Source organism: Meles meles, chromosome 15 (assembly GCF_922984935.1).
Source record: "Meles meles chromosome 15, mMelMel3.1 paternal haplotype, whole genome shotgun sequence".
In the NCBI taxonomy this organism is placed as follows: Eukaryota; Metazoa; Chordata; class Mammalia; order Carnivora; family Mustelidae; genus Meles; species Meles meles.
This window is the reverse complement of record NC_060080.1, coordinates 20,260,295-20,282,865: the sequence shown is the minus strand read 5'-3', so window position 1 is coordinate 20,282,865 and position 22,571 is coordinate 20,260,295. Positions and strand designations below refer to the sequence as shown.

Genomic DNA, 22,571 nt, shown 5'->3' with positions numbered 1-22,571 from the left:
ATTATTTACTTAATATACCAAACTGAAACGTAAAACAAAATACATCGAGTACCTGGGTATCTCTTAACATAGGGACGGAAATAACTTTAAAAATGGGTTGGCCCACTCTTGGTCCGCCGCCTGCCGCCGCCGCGGGCTAGGGTCAGGGACGGGGCCGGACGGGCTCGCAGGGGGTGCTCGAGGCGCCCCGGCTCGCCATGGTGCAGGCCTGGTACATGGACGAGTCCGCCGATGACCCGAGGCGGCCCCACCGCGCCGAGCCCAGCCGCCCGGTCGGCCTGGAGCAGTTGCGCCGGCTCGGGGTGCTTTATTGGAAGTTGGATGCTGACAAATATGAGAATGACCTAGAATTAGAAAAGATCCGAAAAGGGACGCCTGGGTGGCTCAGTTGGTTAAGCGGCTGCCTTCGGCTCAGGTCATGATCCTAGCATCCTGGGATCGAGTCCCATATCGGGCTCCTTACTTGGCAGAGAGCCTGCTTCTCCCTCTGCCTCTGCCTACCTCTCTGCCTACTTGTGATCTTTCTCTCTCTGTCAAATAAATAAATAAAATCTTTAAAAAAAAAAAAAAAGAAAGAAAGAAAAGATCCGAAAAGAGAGAAACTACTGCTGGATGGACATAATAACCATATGCAAGGATAAACTCTACCAGATTATGAAGAAAAGGTCAGGGTGTTCTACCAGGAGCACCTGCACCTGGATGACGAGATCCGCTACATCCTGGACGGCAGCGGCTACTTCGACCTGCGGGACAGACAGGACCGGTGCATCCGCATCTTCATGGAGAAGGGGGACATGATCACGCTCCCCGCCGGCATCTACCACCGCGTCTCGCTGGACGAGCAGAACTACGTGAAGGCCATGCGGCTGTTTGTGGGCGAACCCGTGTGGACGGCGTACAAGCGGCCCGCCCACCACTTGGAGGCCGGGGGCCAGGACCTGGAGTGAGTTCCTGGCTCAGTCGGCGTAGCGGCGCTCGGGCCAGACCGCCTCCGCCCCGGTCCTGAATCCCAGCAGAGGGCCTGTCCTCCTCCTCTTACGCCCTGGGTGTGGGGCTGGGTGAGCTTTCCTCGGCAAGACTATCCGGTCAGTGTGTTTATCGAAGGAGCTTTATTATAAAAGTGATTGTTACGTGGCAGCAACTCTGGGACGGTGGACAAGCCACGTTCCCTTCCCCTAATTCAAGGTCAGCCTGAATGAGGGTCCTCTTCCGACAGTGGGTGGGCCCGGGCTGCTCCATCCGACCGGCTCTGGAACTGTAAGCAGGTGTCCGCCCGCGCGGTGCCTGCCTCGTGAGAAGGTGTCACAGGAGAGGACAGGACTGGCCAGATAGAAGACACTCGTCTCCCAAAACTGGGTGGGGAGTGCTGCCGGGGGTGAGCTGTCCTGTGAGTGGGGGCATACTCAGAGCTGCCGATGGCACTTTCTTGCTCCAAATTCAGTAGCTGCCCTAATCTTACACTCTTGGCTTGTGGTCCGTAATCACCGCGGTCGTGGTTGCTTGTACGTGTATGTAACAAATTTATATTTCATCCGCATTAGCATTTGTTCACGGGGATTTCTGGGTTGATTTGCCTGTTAACTCTTCTACAAGCAAATGTTGACTTTAATAGGAAAACTACTGCATTATCTTTTTCCTCAATAATTCTGAGATACAGTTTTGCCTAATTTGTTACAATAATAGAAAAATCCCAAATCAGCTTCATGTTTTGAAGGGCAGATTGTTTTAAGGATTTTTTAAAACTGAATTAAAAATCTTCGTATTAAAAAAAAAAGTGGGTTTTTCCTTCTCCATTCAAAAGATACAGAGTAGCTGAATGGATAAAAAAGCAAAACCCCAGGGGTGCCTGGGTGGCTCAGTGGGTTAAAGCCTCTGCCTTTGGCACAGGTCATGATCCCAGGGTCCTCGGATCCAGCCCCGATTCAGGCTCTCTGCTCGGCGGGGAGCTTGCTTCCCTCTCTCTCTCTGCCTGCCTCTCTGCCTACATGTGATTTCTGTCTATCAAATAAATAAATAAAATCTTAAAAAAAAAAAAGCAAAACCCCATTATAACGCTATCTAGAAGAGACAGACTTCAGCTTTAAGGGCACAGATAGACTGAAAGTGAAGGGATGGGAAAAGATATTGTATGCAAATGGAAACCAAAAGAACCAGAGGTAAGCTATACTTAAATCACCCAAAATAGACTTTAGGCAGCGCCTGGGTGACTTGGTTGAGCGGCTGCCTTCAGCTCAGGTTGTGATCCCATAGTCCTGGGATCAAGTCCCACATCAGGCTCCACACTCAGCAGGAGCCTGCTTCTCCCTCTACCTCTGCCTATCTCTCTCTCTCATGAATAAATAAATAAAATCTTAAAAAAAAAAAAAAAAGACTTTAAGCCAAAGCCTGTAACAAGAGACAAGGAGAATCCCTCTATGATTGTAAAAGGATCAATTCATCAAGAGGCTATAACATTTGTAAATATTTACCATTCACCATGGAAGCACCTAAATATATAGAGCGGGGGCGCCTGGGTGGCTCAGTGGGTTAAAGCCTCTGTCTTCGGCTCAGGTCATGATCCCAGGGTCCTGAGATCGAGCCCCGCATCGAGCTCTCTGCTCAGCAGGGAGCCTGCTTCCTCCTCTCTCTCTCTGCCTACTTGTAATTTCTGTCTTTCAAATAAATGAATAAAATCTTAAAAAAAAAAAGAATAAATATATAGAGCAATCATTAACACTGAAGGGGGAAATGGAGAGCAATACAATAGGAGGGAACTTCAATATCCCACTTGCAACAGAGGATAGATCATCCAGACAAAAAATCAATTAAGAAACGTTGGACTTAAATGACACGCTAGACCAGATGGACTTAACAGATATTCACAGAACATTTCCTCCAACAGCAGCAGAATACACTCTTCTCAAGGGCACATGGAACATTTTCCAGGATAGATCATATGTTAGTTACAAAATGAGTCTTTATTTATTTATTTATTTTTAAAGATTTTATTTATTTATTAGACAGACAGAGATCACAAGTAGATAGAGAGGCAGTTAGAGAGAGAGGGGGAAGCAGGCTCCCCGCTGAGCAGAGAGCCCCATGCAGGGCTCCATCCGAGGACCCTGAGATCATGACCTGAGCTGAAAGCAGAGGCTTTAACCCACTGAGCCACCCAGGCGCCCCCAAAAATGAGTCTTAATAAATTTAAGAAGATTGAAATCTTATCAAGCATCTTTTCCGACCACAATAGTATGGAACTAGAAGTCAGTTATAAGAAGAAAACTGGAAGCTTCACAAGTATGCAGAAATCAAACAACAGGATCCTGAAGAATCAGTGGGTCAAATAAATCAGAAGAGAAAGAAAAAGCAGTCTTTGAGACAAATTAAAATGGAAATATAATATATCAAGACTTATGGGGGTACCTGGGTGGCTCAGTAGGTTAAACCTCTGCCTTCAGCTCAGGTCATGATCTCAGGATCCCAGGATCAAGCCTTGCGTTGGGCTCTCTGCTCAGTGGGGAGCCTGCTTCCCTCTCTCCCTCTGCCTGATGCTCCCCCCACCCCCACAGTTGTGCTCTCTCTCTGTCGAGTAAATAAATAAAAATCATAAAAAACGAACAACCTCCCAACAAAGAAAAGTCCAGGATTAGGTGGGTTAACTGCTGAATTCTACCAAACATTGGGAAAAATTAACACCAATTCTTCTCAAGATCTCAAATAGAGAAGAAACACTTCCAAACTCACTTTATGAGGCTAGTATTACTCTGATACCAAACCAGATAAGGAAACTACAAGAAGAGAAAATTACAAACCAATGTCTCTGATGAACATGGATGGAAAAATCCTTAACAAAAAAATGAGCAAATCATAGAACAATGAAACCAAGAACTGGCTGTTTGAGAAATCAATAAAACTGATGAACTTCTAACCAGATTCATGAAAAGAGAGAGAGAGAGAGAGGACTCAAAAAATGAACAAACCAAATTCCACAGTATGTTAAAAGGGTCATACACCTTGATTAATTGAGATTTTTTTTTTTTTTTTTTTTTTTTTTTTAGAAATCACAACTAGGCAGAGAGGCAGGCAGAGAGAGAGGCGGGCAGAGAGAGAGGAGGAAGCAAGCTCCCTGCAGAGCAGAGAGCCCGATGCGAGGCTCGATCCCAGGACCCCGGGACCATGACCTGAGTGGAAGGCAGAGGCTTTAACCCACTGAGCCACCCAGGTGCCCCGATTAATTGAGATTTATTCCAGGGATGTTCAATAGTTGCAAATCAATGTGATATACCACATTAACAAAATGAAAGATAAAAATCATATGATCATCTCAATAGATGCAAAAAACCATTTGACAAAATTCAACATTTTTTCATGATAAAAACTGTCAACAAACTAGGTGTACAGAGACTATAACTTAACATAATAAAGACCATATCTGACAAGCCCACAGCAAACATCATAGTCAATTGTGAAAAGCTGAAACATTTTCTTCTAAGGTCAGGAATAAGACAAAGATGCACGCTTTCTCTCTCTCTCTCTCTCTTTAATTTAATTTACTCTCTCCGCACGCCAAGTAATCTTTACACCCAATGTGGGGCTCAAACTCATGACTTTGGATCAAGAACCATATGCCGTATTGACTGAGCCAGCCAGGTGCCCCAAGGATGTCCACTTTTTAAAAAAAAATTTTTTTTGGATTTTATTTATTTGTTTGACAGACAGAGATCAAAAGTAGGCAGAGAGGCAGGCAGAGAGAATAGAGGAAGCAGGCTCTCTGCTGAGCAGAGAGCCCGATGCTGGACTCCATCCCAGGACCCTGGGATCATGACCTAAACCGAAGGCAGAGGCTTTAACCCACTGAGCCACCCAGGCGCCCCGAGGATGTCCACTCTTGCCACTTTCATTCAACATAGTAGTGGAAGTCCTAGCCAGAGAAATTTTAGGAAGAAAAAGAAATATCAGGTAAGTAAAATTTGAAGAGAAGAAGTAAAATTGTCTCTATTTGCAGATGACATATTATATGTGGAAAGCCCTAAAGATCCCACCAAAAAACTGTTAGAATAAATGAGTTAGTATGTTTGCAGCATACAAAACCAATATATATGGGGCACCGGGTGGCTCAGTTGGTTAAGAATTCTGCCCTGGGCTTAGGTCATGTCCCAGGTTCCTAGGATCAAGCCCAGGGTCAGGCTCCCTGTCATTGTGGAGCTTGCTTCTCCCTCTTCCTCTGCTTGTGCTCTCTCTCTCAAATAAATAAACAAACAAATGTTTAAAAAACAGAACAAAACCAGGGGCCCCTGGGTGGCTCAGTGGGTTAAGCCTATGCCTTCGGCTCAGGTCATGATCCCAGAGTCCTGAAATCGAGCCCCGCATCGGGCTCTCTGCTCAGCAGGGAGCCTGCTTCCTCCTCTCTCTCTGCCTACTTGTGATCTCTGTCTGTCAAATAAATAAATAAAATCTTTTTTTTTTTTTTAAGATTTTATTTATTTATTTGACAGAGAGAAATCACAAGTAGGCAGAGAGAGTGAGAAGGAAGCAGGCTCCCTGCCAAGCAGAGAGCCCGATGCGGGACTCGATCCCAGGATCCCGAGATCATGACCTGAGCCGAAGGCAGCAGCTTAAACCACTGAGCCACCCAGGCGCCCTAAATAAATAAAATCTTAAAAAAAAAAAAAAAGAACAAAACCAATATAGAAAAATCAGTTATGTTTCTACATAACAACAATGACCTATCTGAAAGGGAAATTAAGAAAACAATACCACTCATAATAGCATCAAAAAGAATAAGATACTTGGAAATAAATCTAACCAATGAGGTGAAAGATCTGAACACTGAAAACTGCAAGACTTTGATGAAAAAGACTTAAGACGGGGCGCCTGGGTGGCTCAGGGGGTTAAGCCTCTGCCTTTGGCTCAGGTCATGGTCTCAGGGTCTTGCGATAGAGCCCTGCATTGGGCTCTCTGCTCAGTGGACAGTCTGCTTCCCCTTCTCTCTCTCTGCCTCTCTGCCTACTTGTGATCTCTCTCTCTCTATGTCAAATCAATAAAATCTTAAAAAAAAAAAAAAAAGGACTGAAAAAGACACAGATAAATGAGAAGGTATTCTGTGTTCATGTGTTGGAAAGATTGTTATTTGTTAAAATGTCTGTACTAGGGGAGCCTGGGTGGCTCAGTTGTGATGGAGCCCCACATCAGGCTCCCTGCTCAGCAGGAAGCCTGGTTCTCCCTCTCCCACTCCCCCTGCTTGTGTTCCCTCTCTCGCTGTCTCTCTGTCAAATAAATAAATAAAATCTTCATTTTTAAAATCTTTATTTTTTTAAAATTTTTTATTAAGTTTTTTTAAATTTTTATTTATTTATTTGACAGAGAGAGATCACAAGTAGGCAGAGAGGCAGGCAGAGAGAAAGGGGGAAGCAGGCTCCCTGCTGATCAGAGAGTCTGATACGGAGCTTGATCTCAGGGCCCTGAGATCATGACCCAAGCCTAAGGCAGAGACTTAACCCACTGAGCCACCCAGGCACCCCTAAATAAAATCTTAAAAAAAAAAAAAAAATAAATGTCCATACTACCCAAAGCTATCTAGACTGAATACAATCTCTATCAGAATGCCAATGGTATTTTTCACAGAAATATGGAAAACAATTCTAAAATTTGTATGAAACCAAAAAAGGCCCTAAATAAAGCAATTTTGAGAAAGAAGAACAAAGCTGGAGGCATCACACTTCTTGATTTCAAGCTCTATTACAAAGCTAGAGTAGTCAAAACAGTGTGGTATTGATATGTAAGACACATAGGTCAACAGAACCTAACAGAGAGCCCGGAAGGACACCCACACATGTATGGTCGACTAATTTATGAAAAGGAGCCAAAAACATATGCTGGGGAAAGGGTAGTTTCTTTAATAAATGGTACTGGGAAAACTGGGCAGGAAATGGTACTGGTGTCAGACAGACTTGGGTCTACGATGGAGCTGTGCGAACTAGGGGCTCAATGTCCAGGATTCTGCTCAATATATAATAACATCATTGTCTACTTCGAAAGGGCAATCAGAAATCCAGGCCCTGCGTGTAGAGAGGATGGGATAGTGGGGATCCATGGCTGTAATTGTGAACACCTGAAGAACTGGCCTTGAGAATTGCTAGTCTTGACTTCTTGTTTTTGTAAGCAAGGAAGTGAAACCAGAGTGACTCCTCCCCCATTCCATCCCGTGGAAAGCCAAAAATTCGAATTTCTTGGCCAATAATGATTTCCTACAGACGTACAAAAACTAGTGTCATCTTTCTTAACAGTCTTATTGATGATAAGATTTCCAGTAACAGCTTCATGAAAAAGAGTTGATTCTTTACAAAATTGCTCTAGCAATATTTCTGCCAATGCCTACTTATAAAAGATGTTGAAAAGATCATCTCTACCCCTGATGGGCCTGGCATGTGGCCCATGACCATCATGATGGAAGCTATTTCCATCACAGGTGCTCTCAGCAGATACTGCCCATGTGGACGCTGGCCTGATCAACAAGGAGATGTATCTATCTACTGTATTTATGTATCTATGAATCTATTACCTGTATCTACTGTCTACTATTTCTGTATATACATATTATCTATTTAAACATGTAAGGAGGGGCGCCTGGGTGGCTCAGTGGTTTAAGCCTCTGCCTTCGGCTCAGGTCATGATCCCAAGGTCCTGGGATCGAGTCCCGCATCGGGCTCTCTGCTTGGCGGGGAGCCTGCTTCCTCCTCTCTCTCTCTGCTTGCCTCTCTGCCTACTTGTGATCTCTCTCTGTCAAATAAATAAATAAAATCTTTAAAAAAAATAAACATGTAAGGAGGCAAAGTATTTCTATTTATCTATCTATAATAAATATATATTTTATTTTTTTAAAGATTTTATTTATTTATTTGACAGAAAGAGATCACAAGTAGATAGAGAGGCAGGCAGAGAGAGAAGGAAGCAGGCTCCCTGCTGAGCAGGCCCGAAGCGGGACTCGATCCCAGGACCTTGAGATCATGACCTGAGCCAAAGGCAGTGGCTTAACCCACTGAGCCACCCAGGCGCCCCTATTATAAATATATATTTTAAAGATTTATTTACTTTGAGGGGCACCTGGGTGGCTCAGTTGATTAAGTGTCTGCCTTTGGCTCAGGTCATGATCCTGGGGTTCTGGACTGAGAACCCCCCTTGTCAGGCTTCCTGTTCAGCAGGGAGTCTGCTTCTCAAGCTCCATCTGCCCCCTCCCCAGTTCATGTGCTCTCTCTCTCTCTCTCTCATGCTTGCTCTAATATAAATAAATATCTATAGAATTTTTTAAAAAAAGCAAAAATATATTAATTTATTTTGAGAGAGAGCAAGAGTGAGTGCAAGTGTGGGGAGGGGCAGAGAGAGAGGGAGAGAATCTCAAACAGATTCCCTGCTGAGCTTAGGGCCTGATGTGAGGATCATCTCCTGATTCTGAGAGTATGAACTGAGCCGAAACCAAGAATCAGACGTTTAACCAACTGAGCTACCCAGATGCCCAAGATTTTTATTTTTTATATTTTTAAAGGTTTTATTTATTTATTTGATGGAAAGAGACCCCGCAAGAGAGGCAACACAACCACGAGGAGTGGGATAGGGACAAGCAGGCTCCCTGATCAGCAGGGAGTCGGATGTGGGGCTCGATCTCAGGACCCAGGGATCATGACCTAAGCTGAAGGGAGGTGCCTAACCATTTGAGCCACCCAGGCACCCCAAGAATTATTATTTTTTTTTAGGCAGGCTCCATGTCCAGTGTGGAACCCAATGTAGGGCTTGAACTCACAACCCTGAGATCAAGACCTGAGCTGAGAGCAAGGGTCCAGCGCTCAACCAACTGAGCCTCCCAGGTGTCCCAAAGATTTTTTTTTTTTTTAAGATTTTATTTATGTATCTGAAAGAGAGTGAGAGAGAGCATGAGAGGGGAGAGGGTCAGAGGACGAAGCCGACTCCCCACTGAGCTGGGAGCCCGTCGTGGGACTCAATCCCAGGCCTCCAGGATCATGACCTGAGCCAAAGGCAGTACCTAACCAACTGAGCCACCCAGATGCCCAAGATTTTTTTTTTTGAAGATTTTATTTATTTATTTGACAGACAAAGATCACAAGTAGGCAGAGACGCAGGCAGAGAGAGAGGAAGAAGCAGGCTCCCTGCCGAGCAGAGAGCCCGATGTGGGGCTCGATCCCAGGACCCTGGGATCCTGACCCGAGCCGAAGGCAGAGGCTTTAACCCACTGAGCCACCCAGGTGCCCCAAGATTTTTTTTTTTAAGATTTTATTTATTTATTAGAGAGAGAGAGAGTGCAAGTGGGGTGAGTGGCAGAGGGAGAAGCAGACTTCCACTGAGTAGGGAGCCCAGTGCGGGGCTTGATCCTGGGATTTTGGGTTCATGATCCAAGCTGAAGTCAGATGCTCAACTCAACAGGGCCACCCATGCATCCCAACCCCAAAGACTTACTTACTTGTTTTATTTATTTATAAAGTTTTTATTTATCTGTCTATTTATTTATAAAGACTTCATTTATTTGTTGGAGAAAGAGAGAGAGAGGACAAGCCGGGGGAACAGCAGGCAGAGGGTGAAGCAGGCTCCCTGCTGATTAAGAAGCCCAATGTGGGATTCAATGCCAGGACCCTGGGATCATGACCCGAGCAAAAGGCAGACACTTAATTGACTGAGCCACCCAGGTGTCCCCAAAGACTTTATTTTTAAGTAATTGCTACATCTGAGGTAGGGCTCAAACTCACAACCCCAGGCGCTGCATGTTCTATTGCTCTACTGACTGAGCCAGCCAGGTGCCCCTAGACCTACGGTTTAAAGGGAGATGATAGGGATCTTGAGTGCTATGGATAATGCTGAGTTCCTAAAAGGATTTGTGAAAATATACCCATGTCAATTACTGTTATGGAGCTGTTTAATCAGTGCCGGAAGGAGAAGTATAAGCACATACCTAGATGGCCTCTCAAACTCCCATTAAGACTGTTTTGGTTAGGGCGCCTGGGTGGCTCAGTGGGTTAAAGCCTCTGCCTTAGGCTCAGGTCATGATCCTAGGACTCTGGGATTGAGCCCCGCATTAGGCTCCCTCTGCCTGCCTCTCTGCCTAGTTGTGATTTCTCTCTGTCAAATAAATAAAATATTAAAAACAAAACAAAACAAAAAAAAACCAACTAGGCAGAGAGACAGGCATTGAGGAGGAAGCAGGCTCCCTGCTGAGCAGAGAGCTGGATGCCAATGCCAGGTTTGATTCCAGGGTCCTGAGACCATTACCAGAGCCCAAGGCAGAGGCTTAACCCACTGAGCCACGCAGGCGTCCTCCAATTTTTTTTTTTTAATATATTTGTTTCACAGAGAGACAGTATGAGTAGGCAGAGCAGTGTGCTGAGGGAGAGGGAGAAGCAGGCTCTTTGCTGAGCAGGGAGCCTAATGTGGGGCTGGATCCCAGGACAAGGGGCTCATGCCCTGAGCCGAAGGCAGATGCTTAATGACTGAACCACCCAGGTGTCCCGAGATTTTTTTTTTTTAATATTTTATTTATTTATTTGAGAGAGAGAGAGACAGCAGAAAGAAAGGGTCTAGCAGACTCTTTGCTAAGCAGGGAGGGACTTGATCTGGTACTCCAGGATCATAACCTGAGCTGAAGGCAGTCGCTTAACCAACTAAGCCACCCAGGCGCCCCTAATTAATTTATTTAAAGTAGGCTCCAGGGGCACCTGAGTGGCTCAGTCCTTGGGCATCTCCCTTGGGATGGGGTCATGATCCCAGGGTATGGATTGGAGTCCCTCATCCTGCTCCCTGCTCAGCAGGAAGTCTGCTTCTCCCTCTCCCAATCTCCCTGCTTGTATTTCTGCTCTCACAGGTTCAGATAAATAAATAAAATCTTAAAAAAAAAAAAAAAAGTAGATTCCATGACCAATGTAGGGCTAGAAGTCAGAGCCAAGATGAAGAGTCATACACTCTACCAACAGAGCTAGCCAGGAGCCCCCGAATCCTCTTTTCAAAAATGCACAATTATACACAAAATATTGTTCATAATTTTAGGGGGTCCATGAACTTTTTTTTTTTAAAGATTTTATTTATTTATTTGACAGACAGAGATCACAAGTAGGCAGAGAGGCAGGCAGAGAGAGAGGAGGAAGCAGGCTCCCTGCGGAGCAGAGAGCCCGATGCGGGGCTCGATCCCAGGACCCTGAGATCATGACCTGAGCCGAAGGCAGCGGCTTAATCCACTGAGCCACCCAGGCGCCCCGTCCATGAACTTCTGACATCAAACTGACATCAAACAAGTTAACTATTGCTCTCACCATTCTTTCCTTCCAAGAGGCAGCCTCTCAGTCCTATTTTAAAATATAATAGAGGGCTAGATTTACTCTGGTTTCTCTTCAGATCGCATACATCGTTCGCCTTTTACTAAACTAGACCGGAAACAATTTCTGGAAGCAGATGTATTTTGGAGAACAGGAGGTGTTAGTACACAAGTTCGTTTTACTTTTCGAAGTATAAAAACATGGATAACACGATGGAAGATGCCACATTCTGGATTTTTCAGGAGGATGCTATGGATACTACAAATAATGATTTCCGACCGCAGATCTAGATGAATCGTTAAGCAAATATTTATTCGTTTCCTGATATTTACAGGCATTGTGCCAGTGACTGAGGTCACCCAGACAAAAAAGACACCATTCGGGTCCTTGATGAGACTCTTCACTTGAAAAAGCCCGGATGTTACTTGTGGCCTTTAAAGAAAGCGGAGGGGGGTGGGGTGGGGAATTATCTAAGTTTGAGAGACGTTGTTGGAGCTGGAAAAAGGGCTTGGAGCTTGTTGAACTGATTCTTGATTTCTCCGCATCCTGGACACATGAGCTTGGTATGTCACTCAAACTCATCTCTCATCTATCGAAAGGGGGTAGTAAGCAGACGAGAACTATTGCAAATCGTCAAAAAGATAACCTTTGTAAAAATGAACATGGACAAAAAAAAAACCACAAGTAGGAGGCTTATTTAAAGTGACAGCCAGGAAGATGGTCCTTTGAGGTAAAAGTCCGGCTCTTCCAATGTTCTAACCCCACCGCGGCGTTCAGCACGCGGTCAGAATATGCTCACTAAGCCTTCCGGGATGGATCAAGTTCCGCTTCCGCAGGCAGATTTTCACTGTAGGCGTGAGCGCAGGAGGGCCGACGCACATCAGCATCGGACCTCCCTCCCGCGCATGCTCCAAAGGATAGGCGGCGAGCGGAAGGGCGGGGGAGGGAGGAGACGCAGCGGACCGCCGGCTCGTTCGCTCTGCAGGCCAGCGCGGGAGGTGGGGGCGCGCGCGCGCACGTTCGCGCGGCCGGCTGCGTACAGTAGTGACGGCCGCGCGGGAGCGGTCACGTGACCGTAGCGGCTGCCTGTACAGTAAGGACCCAATATGGCAGCGGCGGTAGCAGTGGCAACGGCAGCAGGAGGACCGGCCGCCCCATAGACCCCCCCCGCCCCCCCCGCGCACCACCCCGCCGCTTCCTCTGCTTGGGTGCTCCTCCGGCCTGACTTCCCCTTTCTCCCACCTTTCCCGGCACCGCGGGAAAAGCATCGCAGGGCAGAGCAGGCAGGGAGGGCGGCCGGAGCCCGGACACGGGAGCCTCCCAGTCAGTTCAAGACCCGACATGAGGGAAAAGGGCCGTAGGAAGAAGGGCAGGACCTGGGCGGAGGCCGCCAAGACGGTAAGGGGGAGGGAGCGAAGGGGAAGCCCGGGAGAATTTTGTTTCCTCGCCGCCTGCCGGTCGCAGGGGAAGGGAGGTCATTGGCCCAGCGACCCGGCTGAAGGGGGCACAAAACCGCGCGGAGAGGGTGGCGGTTAGTGTCGGGGTTGTGATCCCTGTGGGAATGGAGGCGCCCAGCGGAATAGGGTCGCCGCGGGGCTGTGGCTTCTCCCTGCGTCTGCGAGTCCCCCTTGGTGTTTTGAAGCTGCCTTTCGGGGTCACGTCGCTCTCACCTCCACTCTGTGGTAGCTCCCGCCCCGGCATGGGGAAGTCTGTTGTGCTTGCACAGTAACCGGTTCTTCTCCTTGTGCGGCTGAAGAGCCCCCATTGGATGCAGATAGGAGAAGGCTTGTGCGTGCACCCAGCCCCGGAAAGAAGAGAGGAGCGCTGGATCTTGGTAGAATTTACCAGCTATAGCAGACATGCCGCCTGACCCCGGGTCCCCTGCTCGTCTGGGCTCCCAGATCCAACGTGAGGTCTCGAGGCTCTTGTTTTTGTTTGCTGTTGAAGCTGAAAGTGCAGGAGGTGTTTAGAAACGAAGTAACAGGTGGGACTTGTAGAATTTTTTTTTTTTTTTTTTTTTTTTTTTCAGTTTCCGTAGAGACCTACTCTGAACAGGGCAGCAATGCATGGTGGGACGTGTAGTTTACCCGGCCTTGACTTTTCCGTAGTTAAAGTGATGGTGCGTTCACGAAGTTGTAATTAGTAGGTAAAAGCATCTATTTTTTCCCCTAATTTTTCATAACGGGGTTTAGAGGTAGGATTTAAGTCATCAGTGAGACTTATTGTGTTGTATGAAAAAAACGAAAAGCGTGAATGTATGTAGAAGTGAAACATTAGGCGATGCAGTAGAAAAGTAATAGGACATAAAACAGCAGCATGTTAGTGTTGAAAACAGAGAAGGTGTGGAGATATTATCTTTAATGGTGAATCATGTCAGTTTTACTTGTATAATATGGAGAACCTTCCTAAATGAACCTTTTTTATCTAATGTACAGCTTTTTTTTTAATGAGGTTTTTTTTCTGATTATGAAAGTAATAAATGTAAACTGTGGGAAAATTTGGAAAATTATAGGAACGTATAAAGAAGAAAATAAGAAATCACTTATTTCACCCCTCAGCTATATCCGTTAATGTTTTGTTATATTACTGTCCAGTCTTTTTAATTTATTTACCCACATTTGGATCCTGCTGTTTATTCAATCTTGTGCATTTTTGTAAACCCTGTGCATTTGTTTTGTAAATTTTATGTGATAGGGGATTGATGAGTCTTAAGCTTGTATTTGTTTTAGTTGGAAATGTGAAAAGTTAGTGAATTAATAAAAGCACGTTTTATTTATTGAGCGTTTTCACTTAACAGTCTCTCTTCTTAATTGTGACTGTGCTGATAGATTCCTTCTAAAAGATAAACTCTAAAAATAATTTTATTTGTCGGTGAGGAAATTGCTCCTTCACAGAAGGCTGTTAAGCTTCTACTTGATGAGTACCTCAAGACTTTTTATTAAAAAGATGGCAAATTTTAATTATAGGTAAGCCGACCACAACCCTAATTATGTTAATTAAGTCTCTAGAATTTTAAGAGTACTTTTGAATTATGATCTCTTTGGATAAAATAGTCTAATCATTAGGAGATGGTGACAAGTAGGAAAAATTTGCATTTGCTGATTAGATTTTACTATAATTAACATATTTGTTCATTCATAATAAACATTTCATGCCTAGCTGGCTATGCGGAAAAATAGTATCTAGAAGATGGAAAGGCTCGTTTATTAAGTAGAGTACTGAGTGAGTTCTTGAAGGGATCAGTATATTAGGGGCTTGGTATTATTATTTGGTTCTGGCGAATGTAAGGCCTCAAACTTAGTAAAAATGAATTTTAGAAAGAGAATGCTGACACTAAAACTTTTCTTTCCCTAGTAGCCAAAATGTAACAAATCACCCTACTCGTTTTGGTTTATCATCTGTAAAGTGAGGCATTAAACTAAACCCCTGTATTCAAAAGATTGTCGTTTGTGGGAAGTACTATTTAGAAGTAAATGTAGAGGGAATAGATAAAAGTAAATCTTTAATATTTCAAAATAATGAGATCAGAAAATCAGTGATTTGGCAAATGGAAGTAACTTTGACCTAAATTAAGAAATGTTGCATATGTTTATAAGATTAAGAGGACTAGGAGAAGTATATCTTAAGAAACTTATTTCATAAGCATTAAGGTCAAATGTTCTAGGAACAGTTTCAGCAAGGAAAGAATAAAGTTATTTATGAAAACAAACAATATCTTATTTCATTGTGTTTTTGGTACATGCATTGTAGAGCTGTCTTGTTTTGGGAGCACTATTAAAATGGGGTTATATTTCTGACCAGTAATGTAGCAACAGATAAATACCATTAATTATATATGAATATATACATGTATGATGGGAGATAGTATGTGGATGTGTGAGAGCTACGGATTGATGTAAGGTTATTATGAACAGTCTGAAAAAAAACAAGATAATAAGGTTTATAATTACTATTAGATAGTAAAATTATGCCAAGAGGCTGATTAAATGTAGCGTGTATAAACTGGTTCCAGTAACTAGGGACACCAGAGAGAGGGAAAATAGAGTTGAGATTCCACAGAACTTGAATGTCATTCACCACATTGGACCATCTCCCGACTGATCTTATATTTGCCCTATATAAATACACTAGTTATAAAAAGCATTATTCAGACATTTAGTTAACAGCCACACGTTTTAATCTTTTTTTTAAAGATTTTATTTATTTATTTGACAGAAATCACAAGTAGGCAGAGAAGCAGGCAGAAAGAGAGGAGGAAGCAGGCTCCCTGCTGAGCAGAGAGCCTGATGTGAGTCTCATCCTAGGACCCTGGATCATGAGCAGAGCCGAAGGCGGAGGCTAACCCACTGAGCCACCCAGGCGCCCCACGCATGTTTTAAATTTGAAGAGTGGCAGTGATGGTGATGAAATGATTTGGATCTATAGTATAGAGTTTGGTGCAATTTGAATAGAAAAATTTATAGTAAGCCAGAGATCTTGAGGACCATTACACTGAACTGTGCGCACACACAGTTATGCTCATTCTTTAAACAAAACACAGCAAAACAAAAACCAAAACCCTTGTATTGTCTAAATATTTAATGACATCCCTGAGGAATTTAGCTGTTTTTATAAAGCAGAGCTTTTGAAATAGTACAATCTCAATGATCCTGTTTTCTCTTTTGACTTTTCCCTTGTTATGCACCACAACTAGGGAAGCATTGTCCTAAAAGGACAGGTTTGTTGTGATTGTTAAGTGGAGGGGACAGAGAGACAGACCATAGAATTATACACTTAGAAGTACCTTTGGATATCTTGGGAATAAGGTGATCAGTGTATGAGAAGTGAAGTATGGGTATTAGAGGTGAGGAGCACAGCAGTCTTACAGATCTTTAGCATGTGGTTTTTCGATTTAAGGAAAGGTGGCTTTTTTTAGGCGGGCCGGGGGGGGGATGCTATCTATAGAGTTCCCTTAGTGGTTAATATTATTTTGAGGGTACATAGATTTTTATTTTTGTCATTTACCTAGAGTTATTTAACTATGGGGAATAAGATGGAAGATAGAAAATTTCTGTTGGGGGTACCTGGGTGGCTCAAACAGCTGCCCAGCATCCTGGGATCCAGTCCCACATCTGATCAGTGCGGAGCCTGTTTCTCTCTCTCCCACTCCCCCTGCTTGTGCGCTCTCTCTTTCAATTAAATAAAAAAATTTTTTTTAAATTAAAAAAAATTCTGTTAGAGGAATAATCAGAGCTTAATTACTTTGTGTAGGAAGTAGAGAAAATGAAAAATAACTGGAAATACAATGGGGGCGCCTGGGTGGCTCAGTAGGTTAAAGCATCTGACTCTTGATTTCACTCAGGTTATGATCTCAGGGTTTAGTGAGATCAAGCCCTGTGAGAGGCTCCCACTAAGTCATGGAGCCTGTTTGATTCTTTCTCTCTCTTTCCCTCAGCCTCAGTTCTGCGCTCAAGCAGGCACGTGCTGTTTCTCTTAAAAAAACCAAATATAGGGGCGCCTGGGTGGCTCAGTGGGTTAAAGCCTCTGCCTTCAGCTCAGGTCATGATCCAAGGGTCCTGGGATCGAGCCCCACATTGGGCTCTCTGCTCCGCAGGGAGCCTGCTTCCTCCTCTCTCTCTGCCTGCCTCTCTGCCTAGTTGTGATTTCTCTCCGTCAAATAAATAAAATATAAAAAAAAAAACCCCAAAAAACCAAATATAATGATAAAAATATATAATGAATAGAAAGGTGTTTAGGAAAACATCTAAACCAAATATGCTTTAGAAAAAATAAAAGTCTTTGGGGAGCCTGAGTAGCTCAGTGGGTTAAAGCCTCTGCCTTTCGCTCAGGTCATGATCCCAGGGTCCTGGGATCGAGCCCCGCATCGGGCTCTCTGCTTGGCAGGGAGCCTGCTTCCTCCTCTCTGCCTGCCTCTCTCCCTACTTGTGATCTCTATCTGTCAAATTAATAAATAAAATTAAAAAAAGAAAAATAAAAGTCCTAGAAATTTTCAGGACCTGTGATCTTTATTGTAATTTTTTCTTAAAAATTATAAATACAAGGGAGCCTAGGTGGCTCAGTCCTTAAGTGTCTGCCTTCGGCTTGGGTTGGATCCAGCCCTACATAGGGCTCCCTGCTCAGTGGGAAGCCTGCTTCTCCCTCTCCCACTCTGCCTGCTTGTGTTCCCTCTCTCACTGTCTCTCTCTGTCAAATAAATAAAATCTTAAAAAAAGAAAGATTTCACTGCATCTCCCAGAATTCTGTCAGGAGCTGAGAGAATAGCATCACATTTGCAGAATTCCTTGCTATTTCCTCCTCTACAGATTTTTTTCTCTTAAAAGGCTGTGCAGTTTTGCTGTTGGTGTAAGGCATTGTGTTTTCACTACAAAAGCTGTTTGGGGGCGCCTAGGTGGTTGAGTCATCTAAGCATCTGCCTTCAGCTCAGGTTATGATCCCAGGGTCCTGGGATCAAGCCCTGTGTGAGGTTCCTTGCTTAGTGGGGAATTTACTTTTCCCTCTCCCTCTTTCCGCTGCTTGTGTGCTTGCTCTCTCTTTTCACTCTAGTGAAGAAATAAGTAAAATCTTGGGGCGCCTGGGTGGCTCAGTGGGTTAAAGCCTCTGCCTTCAGCTCAGGTCATGATCTCAGGGTCCTGGGATGGAGCCCCACATTGGGCTCTCTGCTTAGCAGGGAGCCTGCTTCCCCCTCTCTGCCTGCCTCTCTGTCTACTCCTGATCTCTCTATCAAATAAATAAATATTAAAAAAAAAAGAAATAAGTAAAATCTTAAAAAAATTAAAGGTTATTGGATATACTAAACTTAAAATCCTAAATTTTAGAACTCTTTATTTCATTGTATTTAAAAAAAAAGATTTTATTATTTGACAGAAAGAGAGGTCACAAGTAGGCAGAGAAGCAGGCAGAGAGATAGGGGGAAGCAGGCTCCCTGCTGAGCAGAGAGCCCAATGTGGGGATTGATCCCAGGACCCTGAGATCATGACCTGAGCGGAAAGCAGATGCTTAACCCACTGAGCCACTGAGGCGTCCCTATTTTATTTTTTTAAAGAATTTATTTACTTGACAGAGACAGCGAGAGAGGGAACACAGTGAGAAAGGGAGAAGCACGCCCCCCCCAGCAGGGAGCCCCATGTGGGACTCGATTCCAGGACCCCGAGGTCATGACCTGAGCCAAAGGCAGACAATGACTGAGCCACCCAGGCACCCCAGCACTCTTTATTTTATTTATTTATTTATCTATTTATTTATTTATTTTTAAAAAGATTTTATTTGTTTATTTGACAGACAGAGATCACAAGTAGGCAGAGAGGCAGGCAGAGAGAGAGGAGGGGAAACAGGCTCCCTGCTGAGCAGAGAGCCCGATGTGGGGCTCGATCCCAGGACCCTGAGATCATGACCTGAGCTGAAGGCAGAGGCTTTAACCCACTGAGCCACCCAGGCGCCCCCCCAGAACTCTTTAAATGTGACTTAAAAACAACAGTATTAATTGCTATGAGTTTCTATTGAAGTTGTATAGGCTCATTCATCAAACAGAAGAGTGTAAAGAGTTAATCTTTGCTGAGTCACTGTAATTAAAATAGGATTAAATGAAAGTCTGCATACCGAAATATTGAGAATAGAGTAACCATACTGTAATTAAGTATGGTTGAGAGTTCAAATGTAGCTTTCTGGACTTCTAACCCTGAATGTGGTGATATACATAATTATGTATTCCTATTTATATTTTATGTACAGTTTTGAAACTTGTTTTTGGTTATGAATATCAATGGATGCTTTTTATTTATTTATTTATTTATTTTTAATTTAATTTTATTTATTTATTTTTAAAGATTTTATTTATTTATTTGACAGAGAGAGATCACAAGTAGGCAGAGAGGCAAGCAGAGAGAGTGAGAGGGAAGCAGGCTCCCTGCCGAGCAGAGAGCCCGATGCGGGACTCGATCCCAGGACCCTGAGATCATGACCTGAGCCGAAGGCAGTGGCCTAAACCACTGAGCCACCCAGGCGCCCCAATGGATGCTTTTTTTTTTTTTTAAAGATTTTATTTATTCATTTGACAGAGAGATCACAAGTAGGCAGAGAGGCAGGCAGAGAGAGAGGAAGGGAAGCAGGCTCCCCGCGGAGCAGAGAGCCCGATGCGGGGCTCGATCCCAGGACCCTGAGATCATGACCTGAGCCGAAGGCAGTGGCTTAATCCACTGAGCCACCCAGGCGCCCCATGGATGCTGTTTTTAAAAAATTTTATTTCTTTATTTGACACAGAGAGAGCACAAGCAGGGGGAGTGGCAGGGAGAGGGAGAAGCAAGTGCCCTGCTGAGCAAATAGCCCCCAATGGGGCTTGATCCCATGACCTGAACTTAAGGCAGCAGCTTGACTGACATCATGGATGGTTTTAATATTATGACTTACGTATCTGCCTCATTCTCTTTAATGTTTTCTTAATATTCCATTGTTTTTAGATGTACCATCATTAAAAAATCAGTCCTTGGGCATCTGGGTGGCTCAGTCTTTAAGTCTCTGCCTTCAGCTCAGGTCATGATCCCAGCATCTTGGAATCGAGCCCCGCAAGCTCCACATTGGGGTCCCTGGTCAGCGGGAAGCCTGCTTTCCCTTTCCTAGTCCCCCTGCTTGTGTTCCCTCTCTTGCTGTGTCTCTATCAAATAAATAAATAAAATCTTAAAAAAAAAAATCAGGGGCGCCTGGGTGGCTCAGTGGGATACGCCTCTGCCTTCGGCTCAGGTCATGATCTCAGGGTCCTGGGATCGAGCCCCACATCGGGCTCTCTGCTCAGCGGGGGCCTGCTGCCTCCTCTCTCTCTGACTGCCTCTCTGCCTACTTGTGATCTCTGTCTGTCAAATAAATAAATAAAATCTTTAAAAAAAAATCAGTCCTTGATTTTTTTTTAAATATTTATTTATTAATTTATTTGACAGAGAGAGAGATCACAAGCAGGCAGAGAGGCAGGCGGGGGGCGGGGGAAGCAGGCTCCCCGCAGAGCAGAGAGCCCGATGTGGGGCTCGATCCCAGGACCCTGAGATCATGACCTGAGCCGAAGGCAGAGGCGTATCCCACTGAGCCACCCAGGCACCCCAGTCCTTGATTTTTTTGACATATAGGCCATTTATAGGTTTTTATTCCTTTAATGCTTCAGTATCTACATGGGGGCAGATACGTATGTATGCATGTACATTGCATGTGTGCATGTGCGCGTGCATTTGTGTGAATGGCATAGTTAAAGAGTTTGTAAACTTTAAGTTTGTTCCAATTTATATTCCCCTCTAAAATTTTGAAGGTTACTGTTTTTTCCCTACTTTTCTCTTTTTCAAGGACTTTCTCAGTCTTTACTCTTTGCCACTTTGATATACATTTCTTTTATTCAGTAGAACTTAGTACAACTGTTCTGTATTCTGTATTGTGCGACACAGTAGCCGCCAGTCATATGTGGCCATGGAGAGCTTGAAATGTGGCTTGTGTAAGGAACTGAATTCTGAATTTTTTTTTTTAATTTTATTTATTTATTTGACAGATAGAGATCACAAGTAGGGAGAGAGGCAGGCGTAGAGAGAGAGAGAGAGAGAGAGGAGGAGGAGGAAGCCGGCCCCCTGCCAAGCAGAGAGCCCGATGCGGGGCTTGATCCCAGGACCCTGGGATCATGACCTGAGCGAAAGGCAGAGGCTTTAGCCCACTGAGCCACCCAGGCGCCCCTGAATTTTTTTTTTTTTTTTTTAAGATTTATTTATTTGACAGAGCGGGAGAGGCAACAGTAGGGGGAGTGGGAGAAGAAGAAACAGGCTTTCCACTGAACAGGGAGTCCGATGTAGGGACGCAGGGACGCAGGGCTCGATTCTAGGACCCTAGGATCATGACCTGAGCTGAAGGCAGATGCTTAATGATTGAGCCACTCAGGCGCCCTCTGCATTTTTAATTTTTTAAGATTTTATGTATTAGAGCGAGAGAGAGCATCCTCACACAAGGAGGCAGAGGGGCAGGCATAGGGAGAGGGAGAAGAAGTAGGCTCCTGATAATCAGAGTCTGACATGCAACTCTATCCCAGGACTCTGGGATCATGACCTGAGCCAAAGGCAGATGCTTAATGACTAAGCCACCCAGGCGCCCCTGTAAATTTTAAAAAATGTTTAGTTTCAAAGGCATATTTTCCTTAAATAAAATGTGTTTTAATCTGAACAAGTAAGGGGAATTTAGTTTATATTTTATTTACTAAGACTGTGCTGGTGGAAGACAGTCTTTGTTTTTTTTTTTTTAAGTAGGCTCCATGTCCAATGTGGGGCTTGAACTCATGACCCTGGGAAGAAGAATCAATCGCTTTATAAGGTAGAGTAAGAAAAGTAGCTGTATAAACTTAAGCCACACAGATGCCCCTAAAGGCAAGAGGGGCCTAAAGGTTTACATGTTTCTCTCTGCAGAGTTTAATTCACTTTTTTGCTTGAGTGCTAAGTCTTTTTTTTTTCCTCTCTTCACCTTTTTAAGTTGGAGATAAAAAAAGAAGATCCTGCTCAAACTTTCAGGAGAGCACCATTTGAATAAAGTTAGTCAACTTTAATAGTATTGTTCACTAGAAAAACTGGTCAAGGTTCTATTGTTCTGGGAAATAACTTATTCCAAGATACGCCATGGTATCCAAAGACCCTTTTGAATTATGGTTGGACATGGGGAATTTTCTTTACTGTTTTTTTTTTTTTCCTTGCTTTTTAAAAAGAATTATAGAAAGCAAGCATGCATGCACATGGGTTGGTGGAGCAGAAAGAGGGAGAGGGAGAATCTTTTTTTTTTTTTAAAGATTTTATTTATTTATTTGACAGAGATCACAAGTAGGCAGAGAGGCAGGCAGAGAGAGAGAGGAGGAAGCAGGCTCCCCACTGAGCAGAGAGCCTGATGCGGGGCTCCATCTCAGGACCCTGGGATCATGACCTGAGCCGAAGGCAGAGGTTTTAACTCACTGAGCCACCCAGGTGGAGAGGGAGAATCTTTTTTTTTTTTTTTTAAGATTTTATTTATTTGTCAGAGAGAGAGAGAGAGAGAAAGAGCGAGCACAGGCAGACAGAGTGGCAGAGGGAGAAGCAGGCTCCCCGCAGAGCAAGGAGCCCGATGTGGGACTCCATCCCAGGACGCTGGGATCATGACATGAGCCGAAGGCAGCTGCTTAACCAACTGAGCCACCCAGGCGTACTGAGAGGGAGAATCTTAAAAGGACTTTCCACTGGGCATGGAGCCCAACATGGGGCTTGATTCCATGACCCTAAGACTACCGTGAGATTACCACTTGAG

The 22,571-nt window shown here is 44.3% G+C and overlaps 1 protein-coding gene and 1 pseudogene across 5 annotated transcripts in view; both read left to right on the top strand.

Annotated features, from left to right (window-relative positions):
* The first annotated feature begins 197 nt into the window (after nucleotides 1–197).
* Nucleotides 198–1,104, top strand: LOC123925631 (annotated as a pseudogene).
* A 10,492-nt stretch (nucleotides 1,105–11,596) lies between these two features.
* Nucleotides 11,597–22,571, top strand: part of ASXL2 (ASXL transcriptional regulator 2) — a 140,013-nt gene continuing 129,038 nt past the window's right edge. Inside the window, exons 1-2 of one of the 5 annotated variants that reach the window (XM_045979124.1) lie at nucleotides 11,598–12,689; nucleotides 13,048–13,437. Coding sequence is in view for 2 of the 5 variants with exons in the window: in XM_045979121.1 (XP_045835077.1) it covers nucleotides 12,633–12,689 (57 nt within the window). In the remaining 3 variants the exon portion in view is untranslated. Of the gene's footprint in view, nucleotides 13,438–22,571 lie in introns of all 5 variants that reach the window. The other 4 variants (XM_045979121.1, XM_045979120.1, XM_045979123.1 and 1 more) reach the window with 4 other exon arrangements.